The 27,118-nt window shown below is 38.9% G+C and overlaps 1 protein-coding gene across 1 annotated transcript in view; it reads right to left on the bottom strand.

Annotated features, from left to right (window-relative positions):
* The window catches only part of LOC139744295 (argininosuccinate synthase-like), a 47,199-nt gene extending 22,139 nt beyond the window's left edge, over positions 1-25,060 (bottom strand). Inside the window, exons 1-3 of the mRNA XM_071654746.1 lie at positions 24,976-25,060; positions 24,401-24,556; positions 18,188-18,256 (exon numbers count right to left, since the gene is read on the bottom strand). Of these exons, the coding sequence (XP_071510847.1) occupies positions 18,188-18,256; positions 24,401-24,535 (204 nt within the window). The 5' untranslated portion in view covers positions 24,536-24,556; positions 24,976-25,060. The remainder of the gene's footprint in view (positions 1-18,187; positions 18,257-24,400; positions 24,557-24,975) is intronic.
* Positions 25,061-27,118: the final 2,058 nt, after the last annotated feature.

The following is a 27,118-nucleotide window of genomic DNA, read 5'->3' on the forward strand; positions in this document are numbered from 1 at the left end:
AGCTCAACTTCGGCAATCTTCGTATCAATGCTAACGGTGATCGGCAGTATCATCAACAGCGCCCTCTACACTACCGGGACTATGCACCTTTAAAAGGCTTTTCAAATGAGAAAGCCGGGCAAGCCTTCCCACTCCATGGTATCCCATTGCGACCAGGTCTTTCAATGAAAGGCTAAAAACAACAAAAATAGCTCCCCAAATTGAATTTGAAAGGTTTTCAGTGGGGTCAACATCAGGGCTTTGAGAATGAATGGGTTGATGAATATGGTCTGAAATACAGGTTAGCAAGATCTCAAGAATTAAAGGTACTTGAGTAGTATGAATGAAAGTTTGACAGTTCACCAATGATTAAGGATTTCACTTAACTACCCAGGGCTCAGCACTATCTATTATCTCTGATGGCCTGCTTGTGCCACTAAGGCCGCGTTCATGCGGATTTCGTAGCCAGAATCACAAACATGAATCATGATTCAAGACGGCGTTTCAAATCACGGTCTCAGCGGAAGAGCGTTCATGCGGGCTTTCGCAACGCTGATTCTGGCTCTGCTCATTCTTTGCCATTGCGCAGCATACTGCGCAGTTTGACCTTGTCTCTGCTACACAGCTTGAGCCAGACCACCTTATGGCAGTATGCCAACTGTATCAGTCAGTTTATTATAGGCCTTTACGTTTATATTTCGGTGAATACTTTCCAATAAGCTGTGGCATTCAGGCTCTGCCCACAGATCGAAAAATCTTAATTTTTCGTCTCTCCAATTGTTTCCCTTGGTTTAGACACATCACTGCAGCCATTACTATTATCAACTCAATCGGAGAGTAATTACATGTATTATTTTATTAAACAGCTAGATACTATCATAGAATCGGTGTATGGCGTTGATGTAAACCAACAAATGCAAGTATGGTACCGAAACACACGATTCATAAGACGTACACAAGCGCGCGAACAGAACAAGAAGCTGTGGGATACTGGGGATACCCCATGAGATACGCATGCGCACAGCGCACAATGACGTCATAGAATCATGATTGAAATCACGGTTGCGTTCATGCGGCTTCTTCGATCGTGATTCTGGCAGAATCATGATTCAAAACGCCCTTTTTTCCGCGTTTCAGATCGGCGTTTTGAAACGCGTTTAAATGGAAAAATCGCATGAACGCAACGCAACTAAACACGTTTAGCGACTAAACGTGTTTAGAAACGCAATTCTAGTTCCGCATGAACGCAGCCTAAATCTTCAAACCTGACATTTTGGTGGCCCCGGAAAAGAATGTCGTGGCCTGAAGTCAACAGAAATATGACAATCTATTTAGAATCCTAAGTGCCTGTTCAGGCCACCAGAAGGTAGTCTTTTTGGAAATTTGGTGACCCGACATCAATTCTTAGTGGCCCTGGGCCACTGGGCCAATGTCGCTATTAAATGTCGAGCCCTGCTATGCTGTACATATATTTCGTGTTGTAGGGATGCACATCATAAAGTACACACACAAATCTGAAAAAAAAAAGTATTTCATTTCCCATCTGTAGAACTCACAATGTTTGTTTGTTCAACTCAACTCTAAAAACATCTTTTTGTTTTCCTTGAGTTTATCTAAAACATTAATTTTTTTTTTCTCAGCTTGTCCTAAATTTCTTCTACAAAATTATGTTTCCCCGGCTTCTACAAAATCTATGTTCATCAAAATTATTCAGGGCTCCATGGAAGACCATTACTTATTGGTGAATGGACTACCCTGACAAAAGATTAGAAATAAATAAATAAATAAATAAATAATTAAATGAATAAATAAACAAATAAATAAATAAATACAAGACAAACAGGACATCTTAGACATCTTACAGGTCATTCCAAAGTATTTAAAGCCTTTGATATGATTATGAATAGTACAAATTCTTCTGATGTCTACAATTTCACAAGACACATACCGCAATCCCACTATGGCGTACAATTTTGCCAAGGAAGAATGCTCTGCAGAAAGAGAGGAAAGAAGGAACAAAAAAAAGAAAAAGAGAGAAGGGTTTCTGATCGTTGCAATCTTCCAAATTGGAGCCATCTGAAATGCCAAGTGCAGCCTATCTACTTTGGTAATCAAACACGTACGGTTTCCTGGCCACTGCAATTTAGGTGCCTAAACCCGCAGAGAATGCCACATGCATACGAGTCGCATGGCACTACCACTCTGCATGCATCATTATCCTTTTTTCTTTTTCTTTTTTTTTCTCTCTCTGTTTCTGTCTGTCTGTCTGTCTGTCTCTCCCTTTCTTACTCTCTTAAACTTCCTTACAAGTAGAAACATTCCTACACACACACACACACACACACACACACACACACATATACACCTATACAATTGTACATACATGTATGCATGAAGTCAGCTGTGTCTTCAGTCAAAGACTCTAGGTCACAATGGTATCTGATATGTCACTTTCCATTTTTATTTCAAACAGTGCAATGAACCAACCTGAATGAATATTTCTTGCCTATGCAGTGACTATTCAAATACTTGACAAACAGGGTATGTCAGGGTATTTAACAACAAATCTGTTGTATTTCATGGATAACTGAAGCTGCTGGAAAGAGACAATATACAGGTCTCCATATTCATTTTCATCTTTTTAACATAATGTATACGCCAAATATTTCATGAAGTTTTTATTTTTGTGCATTTCACGAGTCAGGTGCTATTCCCGAAATTAAAGACACATGAAAATGATGACTCTGATCCCGATATGAATGTGACTTACACCTATACAATTTCTCTGTTAAGTACAGTACTCCACAATCGTGAATTTAACCACTCACGATATCGTCGGGAAGTCTTGATTTGCTAAATATATGGCATATACAGTACTCATATTACACATTTCATCCATTACCTGAATATGAATGAAGCATTTTATCCTAAATATGCTTTTCCTAAAATCCTGAATTCTAAATGGCTGAAAGCCACAACACATAGGACTTCTAACTTATGTCTGTCTGTTTCACTCTACAAACCCACTGATTGCTTGAACATTGTAAAGAAAAGATCCGCTGATTTGTGATATGTGCTTTACATCAATGGTATTGTTACTAGAAAAACCACAAATACAATGTTATGCACGGAAAGAAACAATCATTATTTCTTGAGGTTTTTTTTAGATGAGACTCGCATGAGCAGTCATATGAGTTTTGGGCCTAACTTGAAAAGTAGGTTGACACGAACTCTGATAAACAGTTATAAGTGTATTTCTGCTTTCTGAATTGCACGCTGTGCGTGACTTCCTCTGTACTTGCTTCAACAATACTCCCCTTTAAGCTAAGACAAAAGCTCAGCAACTGAAAGAAAAAAGAATATTACATCCTCCTACATGTAAAATGATGTTTCTAAGCTGTAAAATCAATTGTTGTGCAAATTCTAATTATTTTGCACTGTTGCTAACGAGAACTCTGACAAGCTTCTTTTTTTTTTGGGGGGGGGGGGGGGGAGATGGGCAGGATCTTTGCACTTGATGGCTTCCAATGAACAAAACTGTTGTGCTAACATCCCCCCCCCCCATAACTATCAACCTGATAGGCAGCCATATTTTGTTTTGTACTTGTAACCATATTCTCAGAGCTGCCAACCTTTGGAAGCACAAATCCGGACTCAGCAGCTCCAAAATCCGTATTTTTCCACCAGAATCCGTAATTTTTCCATCTCCCTCTTTTTGCTATTTTGAATTAAACTCGTCGACATATGAGGCCTACAGGCTCTAAACAAAACATTACGACACATTACGACACATGCCGAAGTATCGAGCTGGACACCAGCACGATAAAGAATCCAAGCTACGCAATGTTCAGCGTTGATTGATTGCTTTCTCGCGCAATGCATGTGTACAAGTGCATGTATGTACCTCCAGAAACTTGCTGGGCTGGTTATGGAAGCTTCCACTATCTAGCAGGGGAGGGGGGATGCTTTCATCTTCTCAAGAAAGCTTCTGTGTGAGCGAATGCAAAACTCTCTTCGGTGTTTCCAACTATTGTTTACTATAAAACATAATCATGCGTTGTTTTCAGGCTTTATCATTTTACTGGATTTTAAACATCAGTATTTTCCGATGTATTCCAATTTCTTTTACCCTGACTGGAATCGGAAACTCTGCTATAGATGATCGCAAAAATGCCGCGCTGTGTGTGGCTGCGCCAATGTGCAAACACGTGGTTTCACTTTCAAGTTTAAAGGAAAGCCCATGTGCTCCTGCCTAGGAGGTTACTGCAAGTTCGATGGATCGAATGCGCCATAGCTGAGCTGAATGGCTTGTTTACGGTAAACATGGAGTTTAAATTCGATACGAAAAAGTCATTACGTCTTTCACGAGGAAAAACATACAAAACAAACAAACAAAAAAACACCTACGAACGAATGTTGATAGCCAAAACTTTGAAAAGTAATAAGCAGTTATGATGAGCGTGAACTGAAATTAATTGTCATGATTTTGCTGTCTAACCAGGTGATGACTGCATCTCATTGGACCTAATCGTAGTGAATTTGTCTGGGCATACGAGATCTTCTAAGTATTTCCGTGATTGCATTTTTAATTGACTGATTAATCGATCCTTTTTTATTGTTCAGGGAACATAAGATATTCGATTAAGTACAATATATTCGACTGTTTGATGTTTCCTACTATGCGCCAAAAGAAAGGATATAGAATCACGATATCTTTGCAATGATTCCTTTAATTCAACTAATGAGCTGGTTCTTCGATCGATATTTCCAGGATACTAACACGCTGTTTATTCCAGTGCGCGCATTCTTTCGTCTGGCACGCACCTGGGTGTGGCACCTGTTTTTGTGGAAATTTCCACAAGGGGAGAGGCCGGGTGGGTGTCAAGTTTCTTCGAGCCGAAGAGACTGCGTGTATTCAGTATTTCACAATCTCTTCGCTCTAATTTATTGTCATTCGTGCTTTCCCCTTATTGTTTGCTGATATTGAACATTTAGATTTAACTTTACGAAGGTTGGTAGATCGTGAATCTTTTTGTTGTGAGGTGTATGTAATTTCTTTTTTTATCATTCTTTGGAGGGGAAAGAAGAGTAAGTGGGAAAGAAGAATAAGACTAAGAGGGAAGTGAAATAAAACGAACGGCACGTACGCTCAGCATTCACAGTAGACGTCTTTTTGTACCAGCATACGGTTTTCATCATCACCATCAGACATCACTCATATCATGTTAGCCTTTTCCTATTAACATTAAGAAACACGCATGGTCCCTCGAGATAAACACCGAGGAAAATAAATAAGTATAACAAATACAAAGTATCAACACCTCCCAACAACACAAATATTTAGAAAAGATAACACACGTCGCTTCGATTCAAAAAAGTATAGCACGAAAGCGGAGAAATCGCCGTTACGAAAATAACAGTGCGAGACACTTGAAAGAATTACGTTTAAATATTTCAAAGCATAAAGAGAACGGATAAAGTGATATAAAATGGAAGAAATCGTACCAAACGAGGTGTGAGAAACAACAGAAATAGAACGATAAGTTTTGTAGTAAGATTTATAGGCCCTAGCAAAAGTTTGCAGCACCGAAAGCTACGCGAAAATCAAATAGATCTACACATTGGAAATTCGGTATTACGACGAGATCCTTGAGATCGTCAATAAACGATACAAAACAAGGGAAATTAATTCACTTTGACCTGAAAATAGTTTGTTATAAGTATTCTGTTACATGAGATCTCCTTTTATAGGCCTAGAAATACATCGAGTTTCCACGATACTCGGGGAAAGAAAGTTCGAACGCTTTTCATCTGCACATACTGCAGTGCACATCATCAGTACACGAACAGAAACTCACCTCTTGCAGAAAAATGATGCAATAACGTTACAAAAAACACACACAACACTCTAAAAATCATTTCGTTCTTGGGAGGCAAGGGAAAAACGGAAGAAGTAGAGAAAAAGAAGCAGACACTGCACAACGGAGCGCTTCTACCCCGACTGAAAACGAAATAGGGTACTGTCTAGAGTGGCAGCTGGCTACAGTGTGTAGCTAAGCTAAGTACTCGCGCTCCGGTCCCCAGCCGGCCGGCCACACATGGGGATCCCATGGCGATCGATGGAAACATCCAGGGTCCGTAGGTGACAGGGATTCACGCGCGCGAATTTCCGTTCGGTGTACACAGTACGCAAGCAGCGAATTGCGTGTGCGCACACTTTTCTATAATGGAAGCTACGAACACACACGTCGAGTACACAGACACCGACACACACAAATACGGGCAACCAGGCAATGAAGAATGAATGAAACATGTACAGTGTGTAGTCTGCTAGTATATTGCAGTTGCTGCATAGGCAATAGGGCATTATCGGAATTTCCAAAAACCGTAATTTTGAGGCGACATTCCGTACTCCCGTAATCGTGATCATTTCCCGTAACAATTACGGGAAATCCGTAATAGTTGGCAGCTCTGTATTCTCAATCTCGTATAAAAGTATTAAAAAACAACATTAACTGTGTTTAAAGAGGTAACTTCAGCATGCATGTCGTTGAGCAGACAGTTGCGGCTGTTTACTGTCAAAACATTCATTCAAATTTTATGTGCATCCTCATAAGAAAGGTTCTTCTTGAAATGTAAGAAAGTCAGCCTTAGGACTGTCTGACATAGCAACAACTACAGCTGTAACACACCATTACTGAAGTTCAAAAACTGAAGTCTCCCCTTCAGGAAAAAGCTATTCAAGAGTTTGATGATGGGCTGCTATGTATTCAAGGGAAGATATCATTGATCCCGAGATTTGAAAGAATCAGTAAGGATGGGCTGATCTTGCTACAACACACATTTCCCATAGACCCCTGCCCAAGTTTACTCAGGGACTCGTCCTCAATGGGTTAATATACAGGTACATGATGGGAAGATGCCTTGGGGCTTTGACCAGATAGAGTTTACATTGTACCGTATGTATAGCATTAAATGAACAACACTTATACGCACTTGTGGATGTCAGTCAGGTAGAATCATTAATCAATGGGGCAGAAATGAAACTCGACAGTCATTATGGCCTCCCCAATTTTCAACCAGCCACTTTAGGGAAAGGTCTCAAGCCATCTGCTGTAACACATACTCCCCTTCAAAGAAGACCAGTGTAGAAGTAATCATTCCACACGACTGCAAATAGATGAGTTAGATGAGAAGTATGTGTGCATTTGTGTGTGTGTAATGGCCATCACTAAAAAAGAAACATCAAGTTTGACAGAAGCTGAGAAATAAGAGATTACAACAAACACAGAGTCTCACAATACGTAAAGTGTACCATCAAATTCACTACTCCTCAGTACCCAGCATCATTATGTCTCTAATGCCTGGCCATTTGTTTACATAGACTGTCCTCTCCATTCAATACAGGCAGCACTCTTTGAAGAGCAGCAATCAGCCTATAGTCTTGCCTTCAGAAACTCTGCTTTTGTTTTTCCCATCACCAAAATCAAGTTCAAATCTGCCTTCATTCAAGCTTTGTGTCCTGAAAGAAGAACAAAAATATGCCAATCATTTACATTTTTCTTCTTCACCGTTAAGAAAAAGATAAAATCCTTCTAAACACTGCACAGAAAAACAATATTGTATAGCAGTCTTCCTTCTTGGTTAACAACAGACAAAGAATTCTGCGCTGCTCACATTTAAGACATTCTGACTTGAACTGGCAGACTGAAAAAAAAAAGTACAATCAACCTCAAATGCTGTGTAAATACTCCAGTTAAATCTAAAGAACGCCTGAAATTAAAGAAAGCAGACACTCAGACACGTAGCTGTCAGACCACAGTCTTTTAATACGGACCATTGCATCATTCTCTTCTCTCTCTCTCTCTCTCTCTCTCTGTTTTTTCTTGGAGGGGGGTGGTTTAATCTCTTCAAAATCTCTACATCCCATTTTCTTTCAATACAAAGTACATGGACCAAATACCTGAGTAAAATACACTTTAGAAAATAAGAGTTGAAGTGAATGATAGCAAGATTTCGTTGAAGAATTATTTCAACAAAGGACAATAACTTACTTATTAAATACTGAAAAGCTTTCAACTCAAGTAGATATCAGTATTTCATTGCAGCATTTGGTAGACATTCATGACCTCACTGAGCGCAGAGTGGAGTTAATACACTACATCTATTTTTAAGGGGTCGGATGAGAGTGCTAGGGTATATGTTTCATTTGATAATCTAGTCATTAGAATAAAATTTGGTTATGAAATATACAAAATAAAATCAGTTGATGTAATTATATTGGGGTTGTGCAATCACATTTTTAAATTTTTAAATATTTTATCTTTGGTTATAATCAGTCATGCAAACCTGATGTTTTGTGTATGATGTTTTGTAGTTTTATTGGAGTAGAGGCAAACCAGCCGTCACAGTATTTTTATATAGTTCTGCTTGTTTTGACAAATGTGGAATATGTTCTTATCTTGCATGATATATTATAGGGCAAGTCCAAGATAATGCGCGCGTTACGTATGGGACATTCAGAGACTTTTATGACCTGAAAAATAGTGTTAATGGCCTTTGATCATATTGAACTTCATCATGGTGATTGATATCTAGGAGAAGTATAAACATGTAAAAAATTGAGAAAAATGACCTTGACAGTTATATTCTAGAAGAGAAAATATGTGCCGTTACGTATGGGACCAGAAAACTTTTGTTTTTTTGAACATTTTTTTCAACCTCAAAACTCTCTGAAAGTATTTCATTCTATAACTTGTAACTCACTGTGATGAAAGTCACAACACTCAAGATTATCACAGGTAAGTTTCATGTCATTAGGCAAAAAGCTCTAATTACAGGTTCTAATTAAAGACAGACATGACGTGTTACGTATGGGACAGTTACGTATGGGACAGTTTGTCCCCCATTCAGTTAGTGTGTGAAGAACCATGTTTATGGGTATTTTGCATAATTATTGTAGTAAAATCAGTTGAAACTACTCAAATACTGATCCAGATTGTCAAGGAAACATTATTCCTCGAATATTCACCATCATAATCATATTCAATCATATTTTTATATTTTCATGACCAACCTGAGTACGCATGCCCTTTGTCCCCCATTCGTTTAGTGTGTGGAGAACCAAGTTTATATGGGTATTTTGCAAAATAATTTTGCAAAATACCCATAAACAAATTTTTGCATAATTATTGAGGTAGAATCAGTTGAAATTACTCAAATGCTGTTCCAGATTGACAAGGGAACAATATTCCCTGTATATTTACCATCATAATCATATTTAATCATATTCTATATTTTTTATGACCAACCTGAGTATGTATGCCCTATTTTTATCAGGATAGTTACTACTCAAAAATTGAATAGTTTAAAGTGTTTACTTCCATTGATGAAGGGCAGTTTGCCATTTAGTTTCAACAAAAAATGACTTGACACAAGAAATATTAATTTTAATAAATAAGCAATACCTGCTGCGTGGAACCCCAGTGATCGAGTAGATATATGATGTCTGTCTAGCAGTCAGGTCATTGATTCGTGTCACACCTCGGTATGTATACCCATGAATTTTGTCGTGGCTACTATTGAAACTGAATAAGGACAATTTGTGTATCACTTGCAATAAAAAGGAATCATTTTACTTTATATATTTTTTTGTATATAGGCCCTATATATCACAACCATTTCAAATTGGATCTCCATCACATAAACTTTGAATTCCTCTAGTCTTAGGATTGTATGCTCTTTAGTAATTCATATAATTGGTTTCCAATCATCTCATTAAATGTTGAAAACCGAATCCCCATTTCTACAAAAACTATACCATCCCTTTAATGCTGATTTTTCATTGTGTATTTTGCCATTTTCCCCTCCCCCTTTCTGAAAATTGTTCAGTCAAGTACATGCATTGTTTCAAGTGTCTCAAACTCAAAAAGTAGCTACAATGTTGGGATGCTTTCTTCAGGATGATTGACCATTTGTGTACTGAGAGACCTTCCCAGCTAGCTACATGCATTCACATGCAATATGTATGAGGATGTCCCATACGTAACGCATTTGTCCCATACGTAACATTATTTTAATGCCTAATAGAATATATTTCTTTTACTGTTTTTTTCTTTTTTCTATGGTATTTAGTTTCTCTAAACAATAAATTAGAACTTTCCAAAAGGGCATTAAAATATCCATAGCAATTTCAGAAAAAACCTAAAAAAATGACCTCAATTTGTTACGTATGGGACATCTCATGATAAGACACGAGCTAATTTGCATAATCATTTGCATAATCCCTAAATTTTTATACCAAGTTAAACTATTTGATGAACTTCTTATGTCCACATATTAATCAAATATCATTTGCTTTCCTTTGAATTAATATGAATTTTTATAAATGTCCCATACGTAACGCTGTGTTTCACATTTATGCAAATGAAGCCCTTGAAATTTGCATAAACTTACATAATATCATTTTTTCCTCCGTGGAAATCAAAACTTCAACTCATAAGCTTCAAAATGATACCAAACACGTCAATATTGAGCAAAGATGAAATTTTGCATTCTGAGGGGACCTTATCTTGGACTTGCCCTATATCGGATAATGCTCAACTTATTGATTTGCATACTTATGATATTTTCCCACTCAATTCTATCACACGTGCAAATGCTTTACTCTGTAACCGTCTGAATGTTTGAATTTGTATGTATATATTTTATGTGATATTATACGCAATTTAGCCCTCGGGCTACGAGATGTGATATGAATAAATAAACCTTTCAATAAATAAATAAATAAATAAAAAATCTAGAAGGTTGTTTTTCCAGGCTGTGCACCTCAAATTCACTTTGCCCCAGTAAACTAAAAACAAGAGCAGAATACTTTCCATTAAATAGCAAACATAATATTTTGGAAATGTTACACTGAGTGCCCTTTTCATGATAGTATATCATCGTGCCATGCCACGATCTGCATTGTACATGAATTTGTTTTTCTGTCACTTGCCGATACCTGCCTTACACATACCCCACGCTCATACTAGGTCCCCGCATCAAGGAGAAAGTCCCGTATGCTGCACGACTTTCCCCATCATGGACTTTCCCCATCAAACCCATAGCCCCAATTTCACGAAGGTGGTACAATTGAAACCATGGTTTAAACCATGGTTTATGCAAATTCCTTCTGTGTAAATACAATTGACAGATTGTGTATGCCAACAGACGTCCAGTAGCAAACGTGCATTGATATGTGCATGTCAAAGGTACACCTATTTCACGCTTATTTTAGACCATGATCTAAACTTGTACCATGGTCTAAAGTTTAAACCACCTTTGTGAATTCAGGACATATAGTGTGGATGTTCATCATTTGTTTCAATGAGAGGTGAAGTTATCATGGTATAGAGGATTGCAGAACCCCCTCCCCGCAGAAAAAAAAAAAAGAGCACTCTATGATACGGTTCCCTCCACTCTGACTGCACTTATGCCTAAATCCACATCACTCCTCTTTATCCAAGGTACGTGTACCACTGCATATTGTAGTGCGGTTTAGCGATGATCCCGTATCCTAGTGACGCGCATCATCACCGAGTTGCCAGGCAGAGTGAGCATCATCCCTAGGCACGGATGTGCTCATAGAATTACACACATCTATGCCGGGCAGATGGAGATTAGCTGTGATTGACACAACACACAATTCAATTCAACTTGCAAACTATATTAATACCGATTTCAGTAATTGTAACCCACCATTAAAATATGATAGTCTATTGATACACATGGATAGATCCAACATAAGGCCGACATATTGTTGAGGGAGGATTTGGCAATTTGAGGTCCACTGCAAAGTGGCATCCTGACTGGAATGCCAGAATGGATATACATGAACAGACACCATGAATATGACTACAGATTTCAGAGAAACAAACAAGATTAAATTCATCTTACAAGTATTCAATATGGGGGCGCTGTGGCATAGTGGATAAGACTCCCGACTCCCGAACGGAGGACCGCGAGTTCAAATCCCACCCAGTGCTTGAAATATGTCCTTGGACAAGATGTTTTTACACACAATGTCCCTCTCGACCCAGGTGTATAAATGGGTACTTGGCAATGCAAGGGTAATAATAATGGCAGGGCCCTCTGGTAGAGCAGTGACAACACTGAAGAGGCTACTCTGGGTAAATAAGACCTTATCATTATTATTATTATTATTATTACTATTGTATTATTATTATCATTGTCATTATCATTTTTATTATTATTATTATCATTATCATTATTTTATTGTTATTATTATTATTATTATTAGTAGTAGTAGTAGTATTAGTATTATTAGTATTATTATTATTATTATTACTATTATTATTATAAGTACAAGAGTCTTACTGTTTCTTTGAAAAAAAATATATTTTGCATTCACCATTTCCATCAACATTCTTATCAAAAGTAACCACTAAAATGTTCAGTAAATTTTCTGAGCTTTTGAACAGGGATGCACCGATGCCATCCATCCTCTACCAGATCCCTGACACCACCGAAATCTAGGTCTCTAATTTGAGACTACATGGACATAAAATACCGCCAGCAGATCGGTGTCTGACCAGGTGCCTGATAAAAATTCTTGCCCAGAAGTATCTGTATGGGGTAATCTACAGAGCAACCGACACCCACAAAATAGAGGAAATGAGCTGGTGCAGATGCACAGAACAGAAAAGTACACCGGAGTGTTTGATTAGTGGTTGGATTTATGTACAGAGGGCATCTGTCATACAGCTATTGCCCTCTAAGCATTAATGGGGGGGGGGGGGGGGGAGGGGACTAGCCTGGAGAGGTTCTCCCTCTCTCTCCTCCAGCTCCTGTTATTGTATCTAGAGGATTTCTCTTCCGCCCCTTGCTATTTTCAGTCTTCAATGCCATTTTCTTGGGTAAATTGGTATTGAGCCAGCCAAATATTAAAAGGGAAACCATCTTCAAAGTACAGATGAGTTGCATGACACTTAAGAAATTAAGCATTTCAACCTCTACTTACAAGAAGACAACTGTCATAGAATATATTTCGTAAATATGTATATTTATATTCAAAAAACTTGGTCATCGACGCAGTTTACTCTAATATTTAACAATCTTGATGACATAAGATGACAATCAATACCAGTAAACAAATTGTGGAATGGGGGGGGGGGGGGGAGGGGAGAATGGCTTTAATTAAAGCATTCAACATTAAGGGTTTAAAAAATCTTCATCCTCCAAAGGAAAGAAACAGACAAGACAATACTAAATCACAGGTTCACTCAGCCATTTTTCACGTTTTGTGTTGGTTTGAATGTGGTGAGGAAAACACATACTTGGCCCTAATCTCTGAGTAACAAAGAATGTGTTATGTGTCACAGCATAAATGTATCTATGGGGCTCATTAATACTCAACATCACACCACGTCAATGTGGGTACAATTCTATATTTAAAGAAGCTATACCATCCAAGGTTTTGGAAGACAATGAAGTGTAACTGACAACATGGCTGATCTTGAAAGGCAAAGACAAAAGAACTTACATACAACTCTGTACAATGAATATGACGTTTTCAACAAAACTTCAGGAAGCAACAAAATTACAGTATTTCCCTGTATGTACTGAATAATGTACTATCTAATTTACATCTCCTAAACTTCATTTTGTAAGACATACTCAACACACTAAACTTTTCTTTTTGATTCCCTCTTCTTCTTTTTATTTTTTATTTTTGAAAAATCTTAAATTTCAGATTTTATCATTTCTAAAATAACCTTTTTTTCTCATTCTTGTGAGCTTTGGGGATTTGTAACACTCCCAGCATAAGTAAAGTTTTCATAAAAATGGAACCAGTGGACATTTTTATGCAGAATTATAATTTTGCATTCTATATGGACTTGAATGTTGCTGAATGGCAATGTGACTATGACATTTTACATATGGTATACCCCCAATTATTGTAACCACTAAAATTTGCCCAAGCTATCAGGGTATAGCTACAAACCGGCTTGTCAAATACCCTCAGGTTTTAGACACCATCTTAACAGTCAGGACCACAGTAGAATCTACAGGGTAACTGACCTTTTGTATTGCAGTGAATCGATTTAAAGATTAACTTTGAATTACATGACATTTCCTGTCTATTCCAATCAGTTTATAATGTAGATTAGACAAAAATACCTAAACAGTAGCTCTAATAGAGAGAGAGGGAAAAAACAAAAGATGCAGAATGCAGCATAGAGTGGCACTAATTGTAGAGTGCTGACATTTGCAAAATAAACCCTCACTGTCATCTTTCAGACAGCAAGCTCTGCTGTATAAACAGAAACCATGACACAGTCATCACCGTCCATACTGGCTCAAATCTCTGAACTATTAAGATATATCTCAGGCAAACACTTTGAATATTATCAAGAAAAATAAATATTGCTGTACTTGTACTTGGCACTTCATACCACAAATTGTCCTTAAATTTCTCTTGTTCTCTCCCTCTCTTTCATTTGTTCATTCCCCTCCCCTTTTTCCAACTCTGTTCCCCCCCCCCCTTCCCTCTCTTTCTCTCGCATTTCTGGACATGGAAATCTGTGCTTATCCTGCCATTTGATTGCACTGTATGGAGCAATGACGTCAAAATTGTACAACTGTAGTACTAGTATCAGCCCCAGGTTACGATATTATCTACGGTAGGCATGTTGTCCCCCTGGGAGGGCTGGCCATTTTAAGGTCACTTCCTTTAATTAGCACGACCCGGTATCATAACTTAATAATCATGCTTCCACTGGCTGTTGTTTGGAAGAGAGAGCCACTAGCATGCATGATCAACTGAAAATAAAGGAAAATAAAATGACAAACAAAACCCGAAACACAATCCAAACCTTGAGCTCTTTGATTGCGTTCTGCCCAGAGCCATTGTCTGTTATGGATAATATGACTCGGGACTAAATCTAGATTATTCCACACCCAGACTGAGATCAGAATCACTGGTATCAACTCCTGTTGTCTCTAAAAACCTTCAATATTCGGGTCACCTTTACATATAGGATTATGCATGCCCATGCACATTAAACTCCTGTCTGTCTGTAAAGCCAGGCTGACACTTGCACGACTTTTGGCCACGATTTTGTCGTGGCAAGTCGTGACCAAAATTTTTAACAATTCAAAATTCTCGTCCGGACATGGCACGCAGGTCACGACGGGTCTACGCACACTTCACGCCAGTTTACGACTAGTTTGCGCACTGGCACGACTCGAGTCGTGCCAATGCGTGCCACAGAATCGTGCAAGTGTCAGCCTGGCATTAGACTCAAAGAGGAGATTTCATGATGAGATTTGATGTAAATGTTGCCTGAGCTTTTGCAAATTACATACATAATATGTATCTTTGGCATGGTTGCTTAGGTTACTCTGAGATGAATTTACAAACAAGCTCCATTGGCTTGAATTCACAATGGTGGTACAAATTTTGCAAATTTCTGCATAAATACGGTTGACAGATTGTGTATGCCAACAGATGTCCAGTAACAAACGCGTAGCGATACATGCATGTCAATGGTACACCTATTTCATGCTTGTTTTAGATTATTGTCTAAATTTGTACCATAGTCTACATTTACACAAGGTTTAAACCACCTTCATGAATTTTTATTCACTGTTGGACCTGCTGAAGTGAATAGGTGTATATGATGAGTTATTTTCCATCTGAATGTATATTCTGCTATTCCAAAGTACATGTGTACAACACTGTATGATCAGTGTAAATGACACACATGTAAATATCTGTAAGACAGCAAGAACACAGTAGTGCATCCAGGATAAATACATTAAGTAGTATGCTGTAATGGTTTCAATACATTATGTGACCGTGCACCACAAAACGAACAAAAAGTCGCATGCACTGAATTTGTGTGAGGACTAAAAATAGGTAAAAAGGGTCAATTTGGTCAATCTTGACTTGATATATTTTCTGAAAGAGCAAGTCTTCTTCTACATTATGCTAAAGTTTGAGATCATAAAAAAGAACAGGAAAGTGTGTTTTTTTAGCAGTTAATCATGAACACGTTTTTAGAATAGTGTGATTAGGTGTGTCTTTAGAATCCCCCTTTCATTTCTTAAAAATCCCTGTACACACTCTTCACTTTCAACTCTAATAACTTTAGAAAGGATGATACTACTGCTTTCAAAGTTGGCCTTTATTATGGACAGAATGTGTTAATAGAACATGCCCAATTTCAGCTTAATCTAATAATCCCTTCATTGTGGTTAAACCAGTGGTTTCAAACCAGTTTTTTGTCCCATTCATTGCACAGGTAGCACGGCTTGGTGAAGATTAAATCCTTGAATAGACCCTGTGCTTCAGAGCCTCTTTTCTCAGTTCACACTTTTCTGGAGTGTGTGCTTTCCTTCCAATATTTATAGGTTAATAGAGTCCATTTGATTTGAGTTATTCATCATTTTAAAGCTTGATCTCTGCTCTTTCACAATATGCTCTTAACTAAAAATCCATGTCTGGCGACTTTTTGTTTTGTGGTGCAGGGTCACATATATAGTACTCAGTCAAGCAAAAGAAATTGGGAAGGGAACTGTTTTTTCTCAAATCATATGCTAATCAGCAGAAGCCACATCATCACAAAATCATGCACCACGTATGAGAAACCTCCTACCCACTTGACTTCTGCCCCTTTCACATGCTTAGCAAATTTCACCTGGCAAGATATTGTGAGAACTCTCGGTTTATAACACTGTAGCATGGAAGGCATCGCAGGTAAACTCTGGGGTACAATGCGGGGTGACTTCTCAAAGATCTCATCCCTGAACCGTTCCTGGTTAATTTGCCGGAGTCCCGAAGAATTCTTGGGTGAAGGTATAGCATGAAAGGCATTGCAGTGAAACTCTAAGGTGAAAAGCGAAGGTCAGCATACTAACAACGTCTTGCGGGCAATTTGCGCATGTGCCATAGCTTGCACTTGCACTGCACAAGAGCGGGCACGAGAAAAACCAAGTGAAAGCTCACTTGCTTGAGTGAAAGACATTTCAAACAGGTGTTTCCCATTTGATCCCCATCAAATCTCTCAGGTGTGCACCCGACAGACTAGTGTAAAAGGGGTATGAGGTTACCTCTAGGGGACCGCGTTCAGAGCAAGAAAAGATTCTGGCTAATCATGTTTCTCTGCAATGTGACCAGATGTTAAACAGAACTGTAGTGATGAAAATTATTTCTGATTAGGGATAATGTGGTTTATTCAGACTCATTTTATCCCACTAGTAATAATGACTTCAACCTGCAACCAACCAAAAACAATTCTCATCCACTCGATGTGTTTGCCAGAATGGGCAATAAAATGAAAATTAAAGATGCTCGTCATACTAATTCCTATTCTACTTAAAAGACATTCCTCACTTAAAGGTAGGGGATACCTTTTACAGACCTCCCAAAATGCAGCAAAACATTCAATATGAACCTCAGGGGACTTGTGTAGGCCACTGCTGAGAAATTTGGAAGTCAACAGTTATCTACAATTTGAATAATGCACAAAACTCAACTACTCAGTAGTTCTGTGTGTCAGCCACACTTAAGCCTTATTGTTGCAGTCTTCTGTATATTTTTATCTATAAACACAAATCTAAAAGTATACGAGCTGATGTAATAACATATAGAGTGTGTGGCAAGAATGTATATAGAAATGTTTATAAGTTTTGATGAACTTTCTTCACAAAATATACATGATGGACACCCATGCAGTGGATGGGTCTGCAAAGCTAGCCTAGTAATGTACTGGAATTTACGGTGAGCCCCGAAAAAAATTCAATTCAAAATCTAACGGTCAATAAAAATGTACTAAATGTTACCTTCTACTTTCAATACTTTATGGGAGTTTCTAAAATGATACTCTCTTCAACATACCACTGTATTTATACAACTCTTCATTTAAGGCATGCAAATGGGATTCCCTACCTTTAACAGCTGCTCTGGAACAACCATGGAGAACATGTTAGTTTTTAAAAATTGTAGTTTTGCAAGAAAATAGTTTCCAAGTTTAGGATATTCTTGCACAAAACCAAAAACCAAAAACAAACAAACAAACAAACAAAAAAGGTTCCAGCAGAATGTACTTCTTGCTATTTTTCAAAAGTAACCTGTTTATGGTATAAGTTTAAGGTTCTTGTTATGGCACCTGCCATCTCTAAGAGGGTATGTAGAGTAGCTTACCTTGATGGCTCCACACTGCGTAGCCTTTGCTCGGATCTTCTCAAAGTCATCTCCCTGTCCAACATCAGCCTGTAAGACACACACGACTCTGCTTCATTGCTTTATACCATTTACCAGTAAGTCTAAACTATTTCGTAGTGTGGAAATTTTTGTAAATTTTGCACACCACCAAACTATCACAAGAGCACAATATTTGAGAAACAACATCACAAACAAAATACATTCATCTGCATGATTACAGCATGCAAAGTTCACTATAATTGGTCCAGCACAAAAGTCAATCATACAGTGTACAATAGGCAAGTTAGACTGTCATTTCCTGTCATTGTTTGACTAATTTTAAGTACTATTTATAAACAAAGCTTAACAACTCCTGATTACTTCCAAACTGAAACAATTACAGCGAAAGAATTATATTTACACAAGTACTTGACTAGAGTCTTCGTTCTTTAATCTCTATCTTTATATCCAAGTCAAGTTTGTTTATTGTCAGCTGAAGAGCAAAACTTTGCTCTCTAATACTACCTAGTCAACACTAGACTCCTTTGATTTAATTCAGCTGATGCTGCAAGAACAATGTTTGACAAGGCAGGAAACTCCTATGCACACTACTCTACACACTTACCCTACGGACAGGAGTACCTGGTAAGTAAAACTGCGTTTGGGTGAGCTTCGAGGTAAATAACAACACATTTGGTGCAGAATGGACCATCAAAGAGCTTGATGTATTTTTGTGGCACTTACAGGTACAAGTCAACAACCTCACCTTGCATTCATGAGATATACAGACATGATAAATTTATTTTTCTCATATGGCACCACAATAAGAATGAAAAATATGGGGCAGCTTGAGACAAACTCAAAGTTTAACAGTGGAGTCGGAGTGTTTTATTCCAGATTCGGTACCAATGTCATCTACGTACCAGGCTGATCTACACTATATGGATAACTGTCAAGAATCCTTGCAAATAATCAGTTCATCCCTTCATCTTCTTGGTGCTTTTAGCACTACAGTCAAACTCGGATACCTCGAATTCGTCGGGACTGAAGAAAATGGTTCGACGTACGCGAATTTCGAGGTACGCGTACGTCGAATTTTCTTCGACTTATCCGATGTTTATCGATGTTCGACGTTTATCGATGTTCAACATGGTGTCTGTTATAGTTCCTACTGATTGTTTGCATGCTTGTCAAGTGGAATTGAATCAACCTTAATATGAATGAATTGAGTGAAAATCGTAAAAATGATATCAAAATTTCAGAAATAAAGACTTTGGTGGCCCGATCGCGCCACCAAAAAAAAAAGAAAAAAAAGTAGGATGTTTGCCTTTACTTTTGAAAATGAACAGCGGTAACAATCGGCTCCGTAAGATGCTAAAATGAATGTCAGAGGTTTGCGTTTAATAACTTTGTGGAAATGAATGAACGGTAATATTCTACTCGGTATGATACTAAAATAAATGTCGGAAGTTTGCTAATACTTTTGGAAATGAATAACGATAAGACTCAGCTCCGTATGGTGCTAAAACTAATGTCAGATATTTGATTTTGCATTCGGAAATGAATAAGGATAACATTCGGCTCCGGAAGACGCTGAAATAAATGTCGAATTTTTGCTATGACGTTCGGAAATGAAAAACAATAACATTCAACTCCGTACGATGGTTAAATAAATGTCGGATGTTTCCTTATACTTTCGAAAGGAAATAGCAATAGCTTTCGGCTCCGGAAGATGCTAAAATAGATGTCAGATGATCGTTTTTATGTTCGGAAGTGAATAGCAGTAATATTCTGCTCCATCATGTCCATACGAAGCTAAAACAACTGTCTGATGTTTGCTTTTATATTTCGAAATGAATAACAGTAACATTCAGCTGCGTTTAATGGTAAAATTAATGTTTGATGTTTGCTTTGACGTTCGGAAAAGAGTAACAATAATATTCAACTCCTTGCGATGATAAAACAAATGCTGGATGTTTGCTTTTACGTTCGAAAGTAAATTGCAATAACATTTAGCTCCTGAAGATGCTAAAATAAATGTCAAATGTTTGCTTTGATGTTCTGAAATGAATAACAATAATATTCAACTTTGTACGCTGACAGAATAAATGCCGGATGTGTGCTCACCTGACGTTCGAAAGTAAATGTCAATAACATTTAGCTCCGGAAGATGCTGAAATACATGTCGAATGATTGCTTTTACGTTTGGCATGTTTGGAAGTGAATAGCAGTAACATTCTGCCCCATACGATGATAAAAAAAAAAATATTGGATATTTGCTATGGTACATTTCGAAATGAATATCAGTAACATTCAGCTATACATTTGAAGGTCCAAAAATGTCTGATGTCTGCCTTGACGTTCAAAAATGAAAAACAGTAACATTCGGCTCCGTGCGATGATAAAATAATAATAGTCAGATGATTCATTTCACTTTCGGAAGTGGACAGCAGTAACATTCGGCTCCGTTCGATAATAAAATAAATGTCGGATGTTTGAAATGAATAACGGTAATATTCTGCTCCGTACGATGCAAAAAGTAGATTGTTGCTTTAACATTTGGAAATGATTAATGGTATTAATCCGCTCAGTTAGATGCTAAGACAAATAGCGGATGTTTGCTTTCACGTTTGGAAATGGATTAGGATAGCATTTAGCTCCGTAAGATTCTAAAATGAATGTCGCTTGTTTGCTTTTACATTTAAAAATGACTAACGGTAACTTTCGGCTTTTTACAATGCTAAAACAAACGTCGGATGCTAACAAATGTCAGCAAATGCTCCCACTTTCTCATTTCAAACGTAAGTTTTGACCTCCTAAATATATAGGCATCAACTTTTATAATAATCTCTACGCCTATTTGCCAAATCTTAAAACACAGAGTAAGATGATTGAATTTTCTATTCATTTGTTTTAGACATGGGCATCTGTATCACTTCAATAATGCTTACTTTAATTAATCTATGTTTAGTAGGACCGATTTAGTTTTTCTAATGCTTTTCCTGATTTTTTTTCTTTGTGTGTCACCAGATTTTACTTTCGACCAACAGAAAATAAAAATCAATGACACTGGTGGCCCGATAAAAGTTAGTGCGGAGCCCTGTCTATTCTATTCTTCATTGTGATCGGCCTAAACTTCCAGATTTTCATTATCGCATTGATGGGAAAAAAAAAGTTTCAGTGCTTGCGTTCTCGGGGAAGAATAAATGAAACAAACTTCGTGAAAAGGCAAAAAAAAAAGGTAAAAAAACAAAGGCACTACGCAGGAGATTGATGTTTTGACAGTGGAGCGTGATTAATGGCAAAGATAGGGTACCCGCTACCTATAACTGTCAACGTAAGCAGGTGCGCCACGACGGTTGAGAAATCTACGCGCACGGTATGACTATCTCGATCAAAAATCAGAACACAGTGGTTAAAGAAAAGCAGATGATGGGCAGCGCGTAGTGCTATCGTAAGTACAACTCCATTGGCACGGGTGCTATGCGCATACCATGTACATGTGTTAGTAGGTGTTGGGGATTTTTCTTGTCAGCTGTGTATCGGGTATTTCTTAATTGGGCGCGCGATTGTTCTGGTCTCAGAATATTTACAATCGAGTGTGAAAACATTTGTGACCCGCTACAACAAAAAGGTCCTAAAGTCGTGCACTGTCGAAGCCGTGAAAATCGAGTTTGAAGTCAGAGCATTAAAATTGGTCAAAACTTACGATTTTCTGATCTTGATATATTATTGGAGTCTAACATGTCTTCTATCATCTGTCGAAATTTTGAAGCAAAATGATCAAAGGAAAGATTGAAAAATAGCGTTTTTCTGAGCCATGTTCTTTGGCGTTTCAACGAAGCAGAAACTGGTTCGAAAATTTGGATTGAGCGCCACAGATAGGTTCCGCCCCTAACAACGACCAGAGTGATCTCATTGGTCAGTTTGCTGCTTGCTGCTAACCGAAGCGTGAAGCTCGCACACTGCCCAGTCGACTGGTGCACGTGCGGGCGGGGTGCGCTATGCTCAGCCGCTTCTCACATCCTGGTCACTGATTGGTTGGTGAGGAGACCGCCGACGCTGATGTGCTTGAATGAACTCTTCGGGGGTTGCTAGGGCTTACCTTCTATTGTCCAGAGGTGAAAACTGACTTGCGTGTCCCTTGGTCGTGATTGCGTCGAAAGGAAGACTTTTAGGGCGCTTTTCTCGAAACAGTGCTTTTCCAGACGTCTCGACATGCTCTCTTTTAAACATCGATATCTCCCCAGCCGATTATTTGTATAAAATGTGTTATATATCAATTTAAAGCAGAAAGATTAGGGGATTATATCATGCAATTTTCAAATAATCGACCTCGCCCGACTTTAGGATCATTTTGTTGTAGCGGGTCACATTTGTGACATGTCTTCGCTGTCCACGCGCGCTTAATCGGAGATGCTGAGTGATGTTTGCAATTTCGATTCGAGCAACATGCTGGGAAAAACAATAAGTTAATTAAGATCGGGACATTAGATTTCCCTTCGAGGTAACCGAAATTCAAGTTATCTTTTTCGAGCTACGCGAATTTTAATACACGGAAACTCCATAGGAACAATTGGGACTTTCATTTTGCCCCCGAGGTAAGTGATATTCGGCTTATCCGACGTCGAGGTATCCGAGTTTGACTGTATATGGAATTATATCCCATGCATAAGTTTGTTTGACCAATGATGGGATTACTGAATTTGGAACATGTGACCGAGAGATGTTTTTAACATCCATGCCCCGGTACTATCACATATATGTGATAGTCTTTTTCATTAGCACTTTTTACATACCCGCAATTGGCATCAATAAAGGTATCGATCACATCTATTGGCCACGTGAGTAGCTATCAAGTTCTAGTGGCACACATCGTTACACATTGCATAATTGTCTATACATCAGAACTGTCTTAGATCTATGGTGAGTCTCGTTCATTCGACGGCCGCAATGTCGCGGATCATGGTTGTACATAACCGCACCAGCGACCCCAACCCGTACCGAGTCGGGGTCGCACGGCAGCCCTATGGCTATCGAAGAACTGCCTGATATGGCTCAGCATTTTGGTGACCAGATACCAAAATACAGGGTTTTACACTGAAATTCATAGCCATACTGTACGATCAGAGGCATGGATGTCTTACAATATGATTTGCTTTAAGAGCACAGTGAAAGATTTTATCTGAGGTTTTAGTCCCTCCGCACTTCATATCGTAGTACAACTTACACAGCGCATGCGCTAACAGCCTTGCTGTCGATCGGGTATGGATAAAACGTAGCACATATTATAATACACAATGTATGCGTGTGGAAAAAAACACACAGGACAGCTAGCTGAGAACTGTTCATTCGCGCATGCGCAGATCATTTTATTTACGTGATGTGTTCAAAATGGCGATATGCATCTCGCAGAGACGGTCTCAAAGATGATGACGATTTATGTTGTTTTCGGAGGTAATGAGGGATACATAGTTGCCTATAATATTCAACAATATGGTAAATTACAACATGTGACTTTTCGTTGCGAATTCAAGTGTCGTTTTGAACGATGAGTTGTTTACTGAATTGCAAGCATCGCAGTGCACTTGATTACTTCACTAAATTGCATACGAGTGGTCGGGGCGCTGTTACTGGTTACAGCGCCCCCCGCCGGGGTTAGGTTGTACAGTACAACCAATTGTGTTGCAACATTCAGCACAATTAACGTTACAAAATGAAAATCTGCGTGGTTGACGGAATACATTTTTATCAAATCTTAAGTTTGTAAATCGATGTGGGATATTATAAAGCAAATCATATCCTCTTTCTCTGGCAATGGATATATCAAACAATCTAAAATCACGTCGGTGATCTACTCTGAGCTGATGAGGTGTCTAAAGTAAGAGCCATGTTGTCTGTGACTGTATAGACTAGTAAGCAAATAATCGACTGCGAAGGTGATTGTACAACAATCTAACAATAATGACATCGCCAAGGTGATCCACGAGGTGTCTATCAGGCCAAGCCGAAGGCGAGGGCTGATAGACACCTCGTGGATCGTGGATCACCTTTGCGATGTCATTATTGTTAATGTTAGATTGTACCATCACCCTCGCAGTCGATTATTTGCTCAAAGTTACTATAAAATGTTCCCTACATTAATTAAATACAGTCACAGACAACATGGCTCTTGTGAAAGTGAAATCCTGGAATATTAAATACAACACATACCGTGTATGCTATGACATCATAGCCCTGCTCAATCAGCCAGAGAAGTATACAGGAGGTGTCGAGACCACCGCTGTACGCCAGAACAACTCTCTCCTTCTCGTTACCCTTGGCCCTCTTGCTTGGTGATTCAGCCATCTTTTCTGGGAGTTCACTTCACTGCCAATAAGCAAGGTCAAGGAAAAAGTGAGAACAACTTGAGACTTGACAAATTGTCGAAACAACCTGAATTTTTGTTTTCACATTTGATCTTTAATGAGTGTTCTAGTCCTTTAACAATGCATACATCTCGATTGTTGACGATCGATTGGCACTTAATTTGTCAAAGAGTATTATAAGACGACAGAGCCTGAGGCCTAACGTAGTGGTTACTCGGGTAGACGACAGGCCCAACCGCAGGCCAGGGCAGGCCAGGGTAGGTGAGCATGCAACCGAGGCTAGCGAAAGGATGGTGTTCGACTTCGATGCGTGAGATTTTTGCCCTTGCTCAACAGCCATTGGAGTGAATATTCATGATTTACGCTACTGTACTGCTACCATAACTATCGGCGATTGGCCTTGACAAAACTTCGGCTTACCTCACGAGGAGAACGGTAACTTGGGGACCCCGTGAGCTGTTGCAGTGTTAGTGCACGTGTACGTGTGTGAATGTGATCTCGCAGTGATGGGAAGCGCGCTGCGTTCAATCCCTAGCAGGAGCTTGGAGCACGAGCAGACAGACTCACACTCAGCTTACCGTACCACCATGGAACAACGAGTACGAGTGTGCCTCCCCAGGGCATTGGCAGCGAGCTGAACACAAAGGCCTGTATGTAGTAAAAATGTGTGTTCTGGGATACACAGGGATCAAGCATCGCCAAGGCGCAAGGGGCGCTAGCGAGTGATGCAATCTCTGCCAACTGGTGTGGTGGTGGTGTGTGGTGTCAAGAAGATGCCCATGCGTGCGCGTATCAGGTGGATTTAAATATGGGGCGCCAAGTGTGACATAGTCTATTTCGTTAGGAAATCAGTCGTTTTCGCTCTTCGTCCACAAAATGTTCATTTTGTTACAAACTAACTGTATTTCGTAACAAAATTATCATTTTGTTTCAAAATGGCTGTATTTTGTAACTAAATGGCTATATTTCCTGAGTAAATGACCATTTCGCTGCGAATAATTACTGATTTCGGAACGAAATAGACCATGCGACACTTGGCGACCCGTATTCAGGATAAGTAAAAACTAAACCGTCGTCTGCTAGCTTTTCGCAGTGGCGTCTTTTGTTTTGTTTTTGGGCGTTTGGTCTTGTTTGTGTGTGCGTGTTAAGTATGTATTGTGTGATCGTATATTCAATAATATGTGTGTGATGGTGTATTCTAAGCTATATTTCTATGTGTTTGTGTGGATTTGTGGTGAGAATGAGTTACGGCGCTTAAAGGGATAATCCTCATCATAGATCGTCCTCAGCGTCGTCATCGTCGTCATCATCATCATCGGCATCATCATCATCATCATCATTGTCATCATCATCATCATAATCATCATCATTTCCCGGTCGAATCTGTGTTGCTGAAGGCTTTCCACAAACTATCACTACGTTGTGCGTGTATATCAGGCAAAAATAAAATGTTGGTACCTTATTAATCACAAAAGAATGTCAAAAACGGCTTATAGTATGCTGGAGGTAGCTGGAGTTTTTTTTTTCTGGGGGGAAATGCTTCTGAGACTTAGCTTGCAACAAGGAGGTATTACCTCCTTGCTTGCAATGAGTGCTGAAGAGCTTCGTGGGTCATGGGATGACCCCTTGTATGCTTATCACAAAGAAGAAGAAGACGATGCTTAGGCTTTATTTTGTATATGTACCATGTAATAAGGCTTTGTTTTGGTTTGTGTTGTTTTTCTCATTTTTATTCTATCTGTAATAATTTTGATGTTTTCTCGTTATTCTGGAGTTGAGCGCAATCCTACACTTGATGGCACTGTAAATGATAACGAAAGGAATCTTTAAGCCATGGCGTGCGAGCCGAGTCAACTGAAGCGATGAGCGTGAGTGGTCCCAGAAAGTGATTTCTTTCTACCTCCCTGGAGTTAACGCAATGATGAAATAATTTCATGTAATTTCCATCATGATCACTCTCGTGATCATAGATTACTCTACAGTGCATTTTTACACGAACAACCTTGGGAATTATAACATTTAGATGCCCCCCCCCCCCCCCACCCATTATAATTTAGTGTAGGGCCTATGCATTTTTATTATGTTCGTTTCCCTCCCTTTGAAAGCATCTTCGGGTTCAGGACTGCTAAAATTTCTGAACCCTCTCCCCATCCCCTAACCCCTGCCGTGGGCTTTTCGCAGGCTCTTCCTGCCTTTTGGAAACGGAACGCCGATCAATTCAGTTCCCTCCCCCCCCCCCCCCCCCCCCCCCCCTTATCTCAGAACTGGTGAGCTCTAATTCCAATCCTTTACTGTATCTCAAGACTCGACATCAAACCCCAACTCGCGTCTCGGGCATAGGAGATATTTTCCAGTTCTAAACAGGAACTCCGAACTCATAAGAAACCAAACGAAAATATAATAGTTTCTATAAGTTTCCAAGATATCTTACAATCCCTTTTAAAAAAAAAATCTTTGGAGTCCAAAGAGAAAGTGAGAGAGAAGTAGAGCGAGAGAAAGAGAGGGAGAGAGAAGAAAACAATCCCTTCTTGAAAGAAATAGAATTATTTAAGATGGTGAAAGG

The sequence above is a fragment of the Diadema antillarum genome, unplaced genomic scaffold, assembly GCF_040938485.1.
Source record: "Diadema antillarum isolate AM-2024a unplaced genomic scaffold, OU_Dant_1.0 scf00000035, whole genome shotgun sequence".
Lineage (NCBI taxonomy): Eukaryota > Metazoa > Echinodermata > Echinoidea > Diadematoida > Diadematidae > Diadema > Diadema antillarum.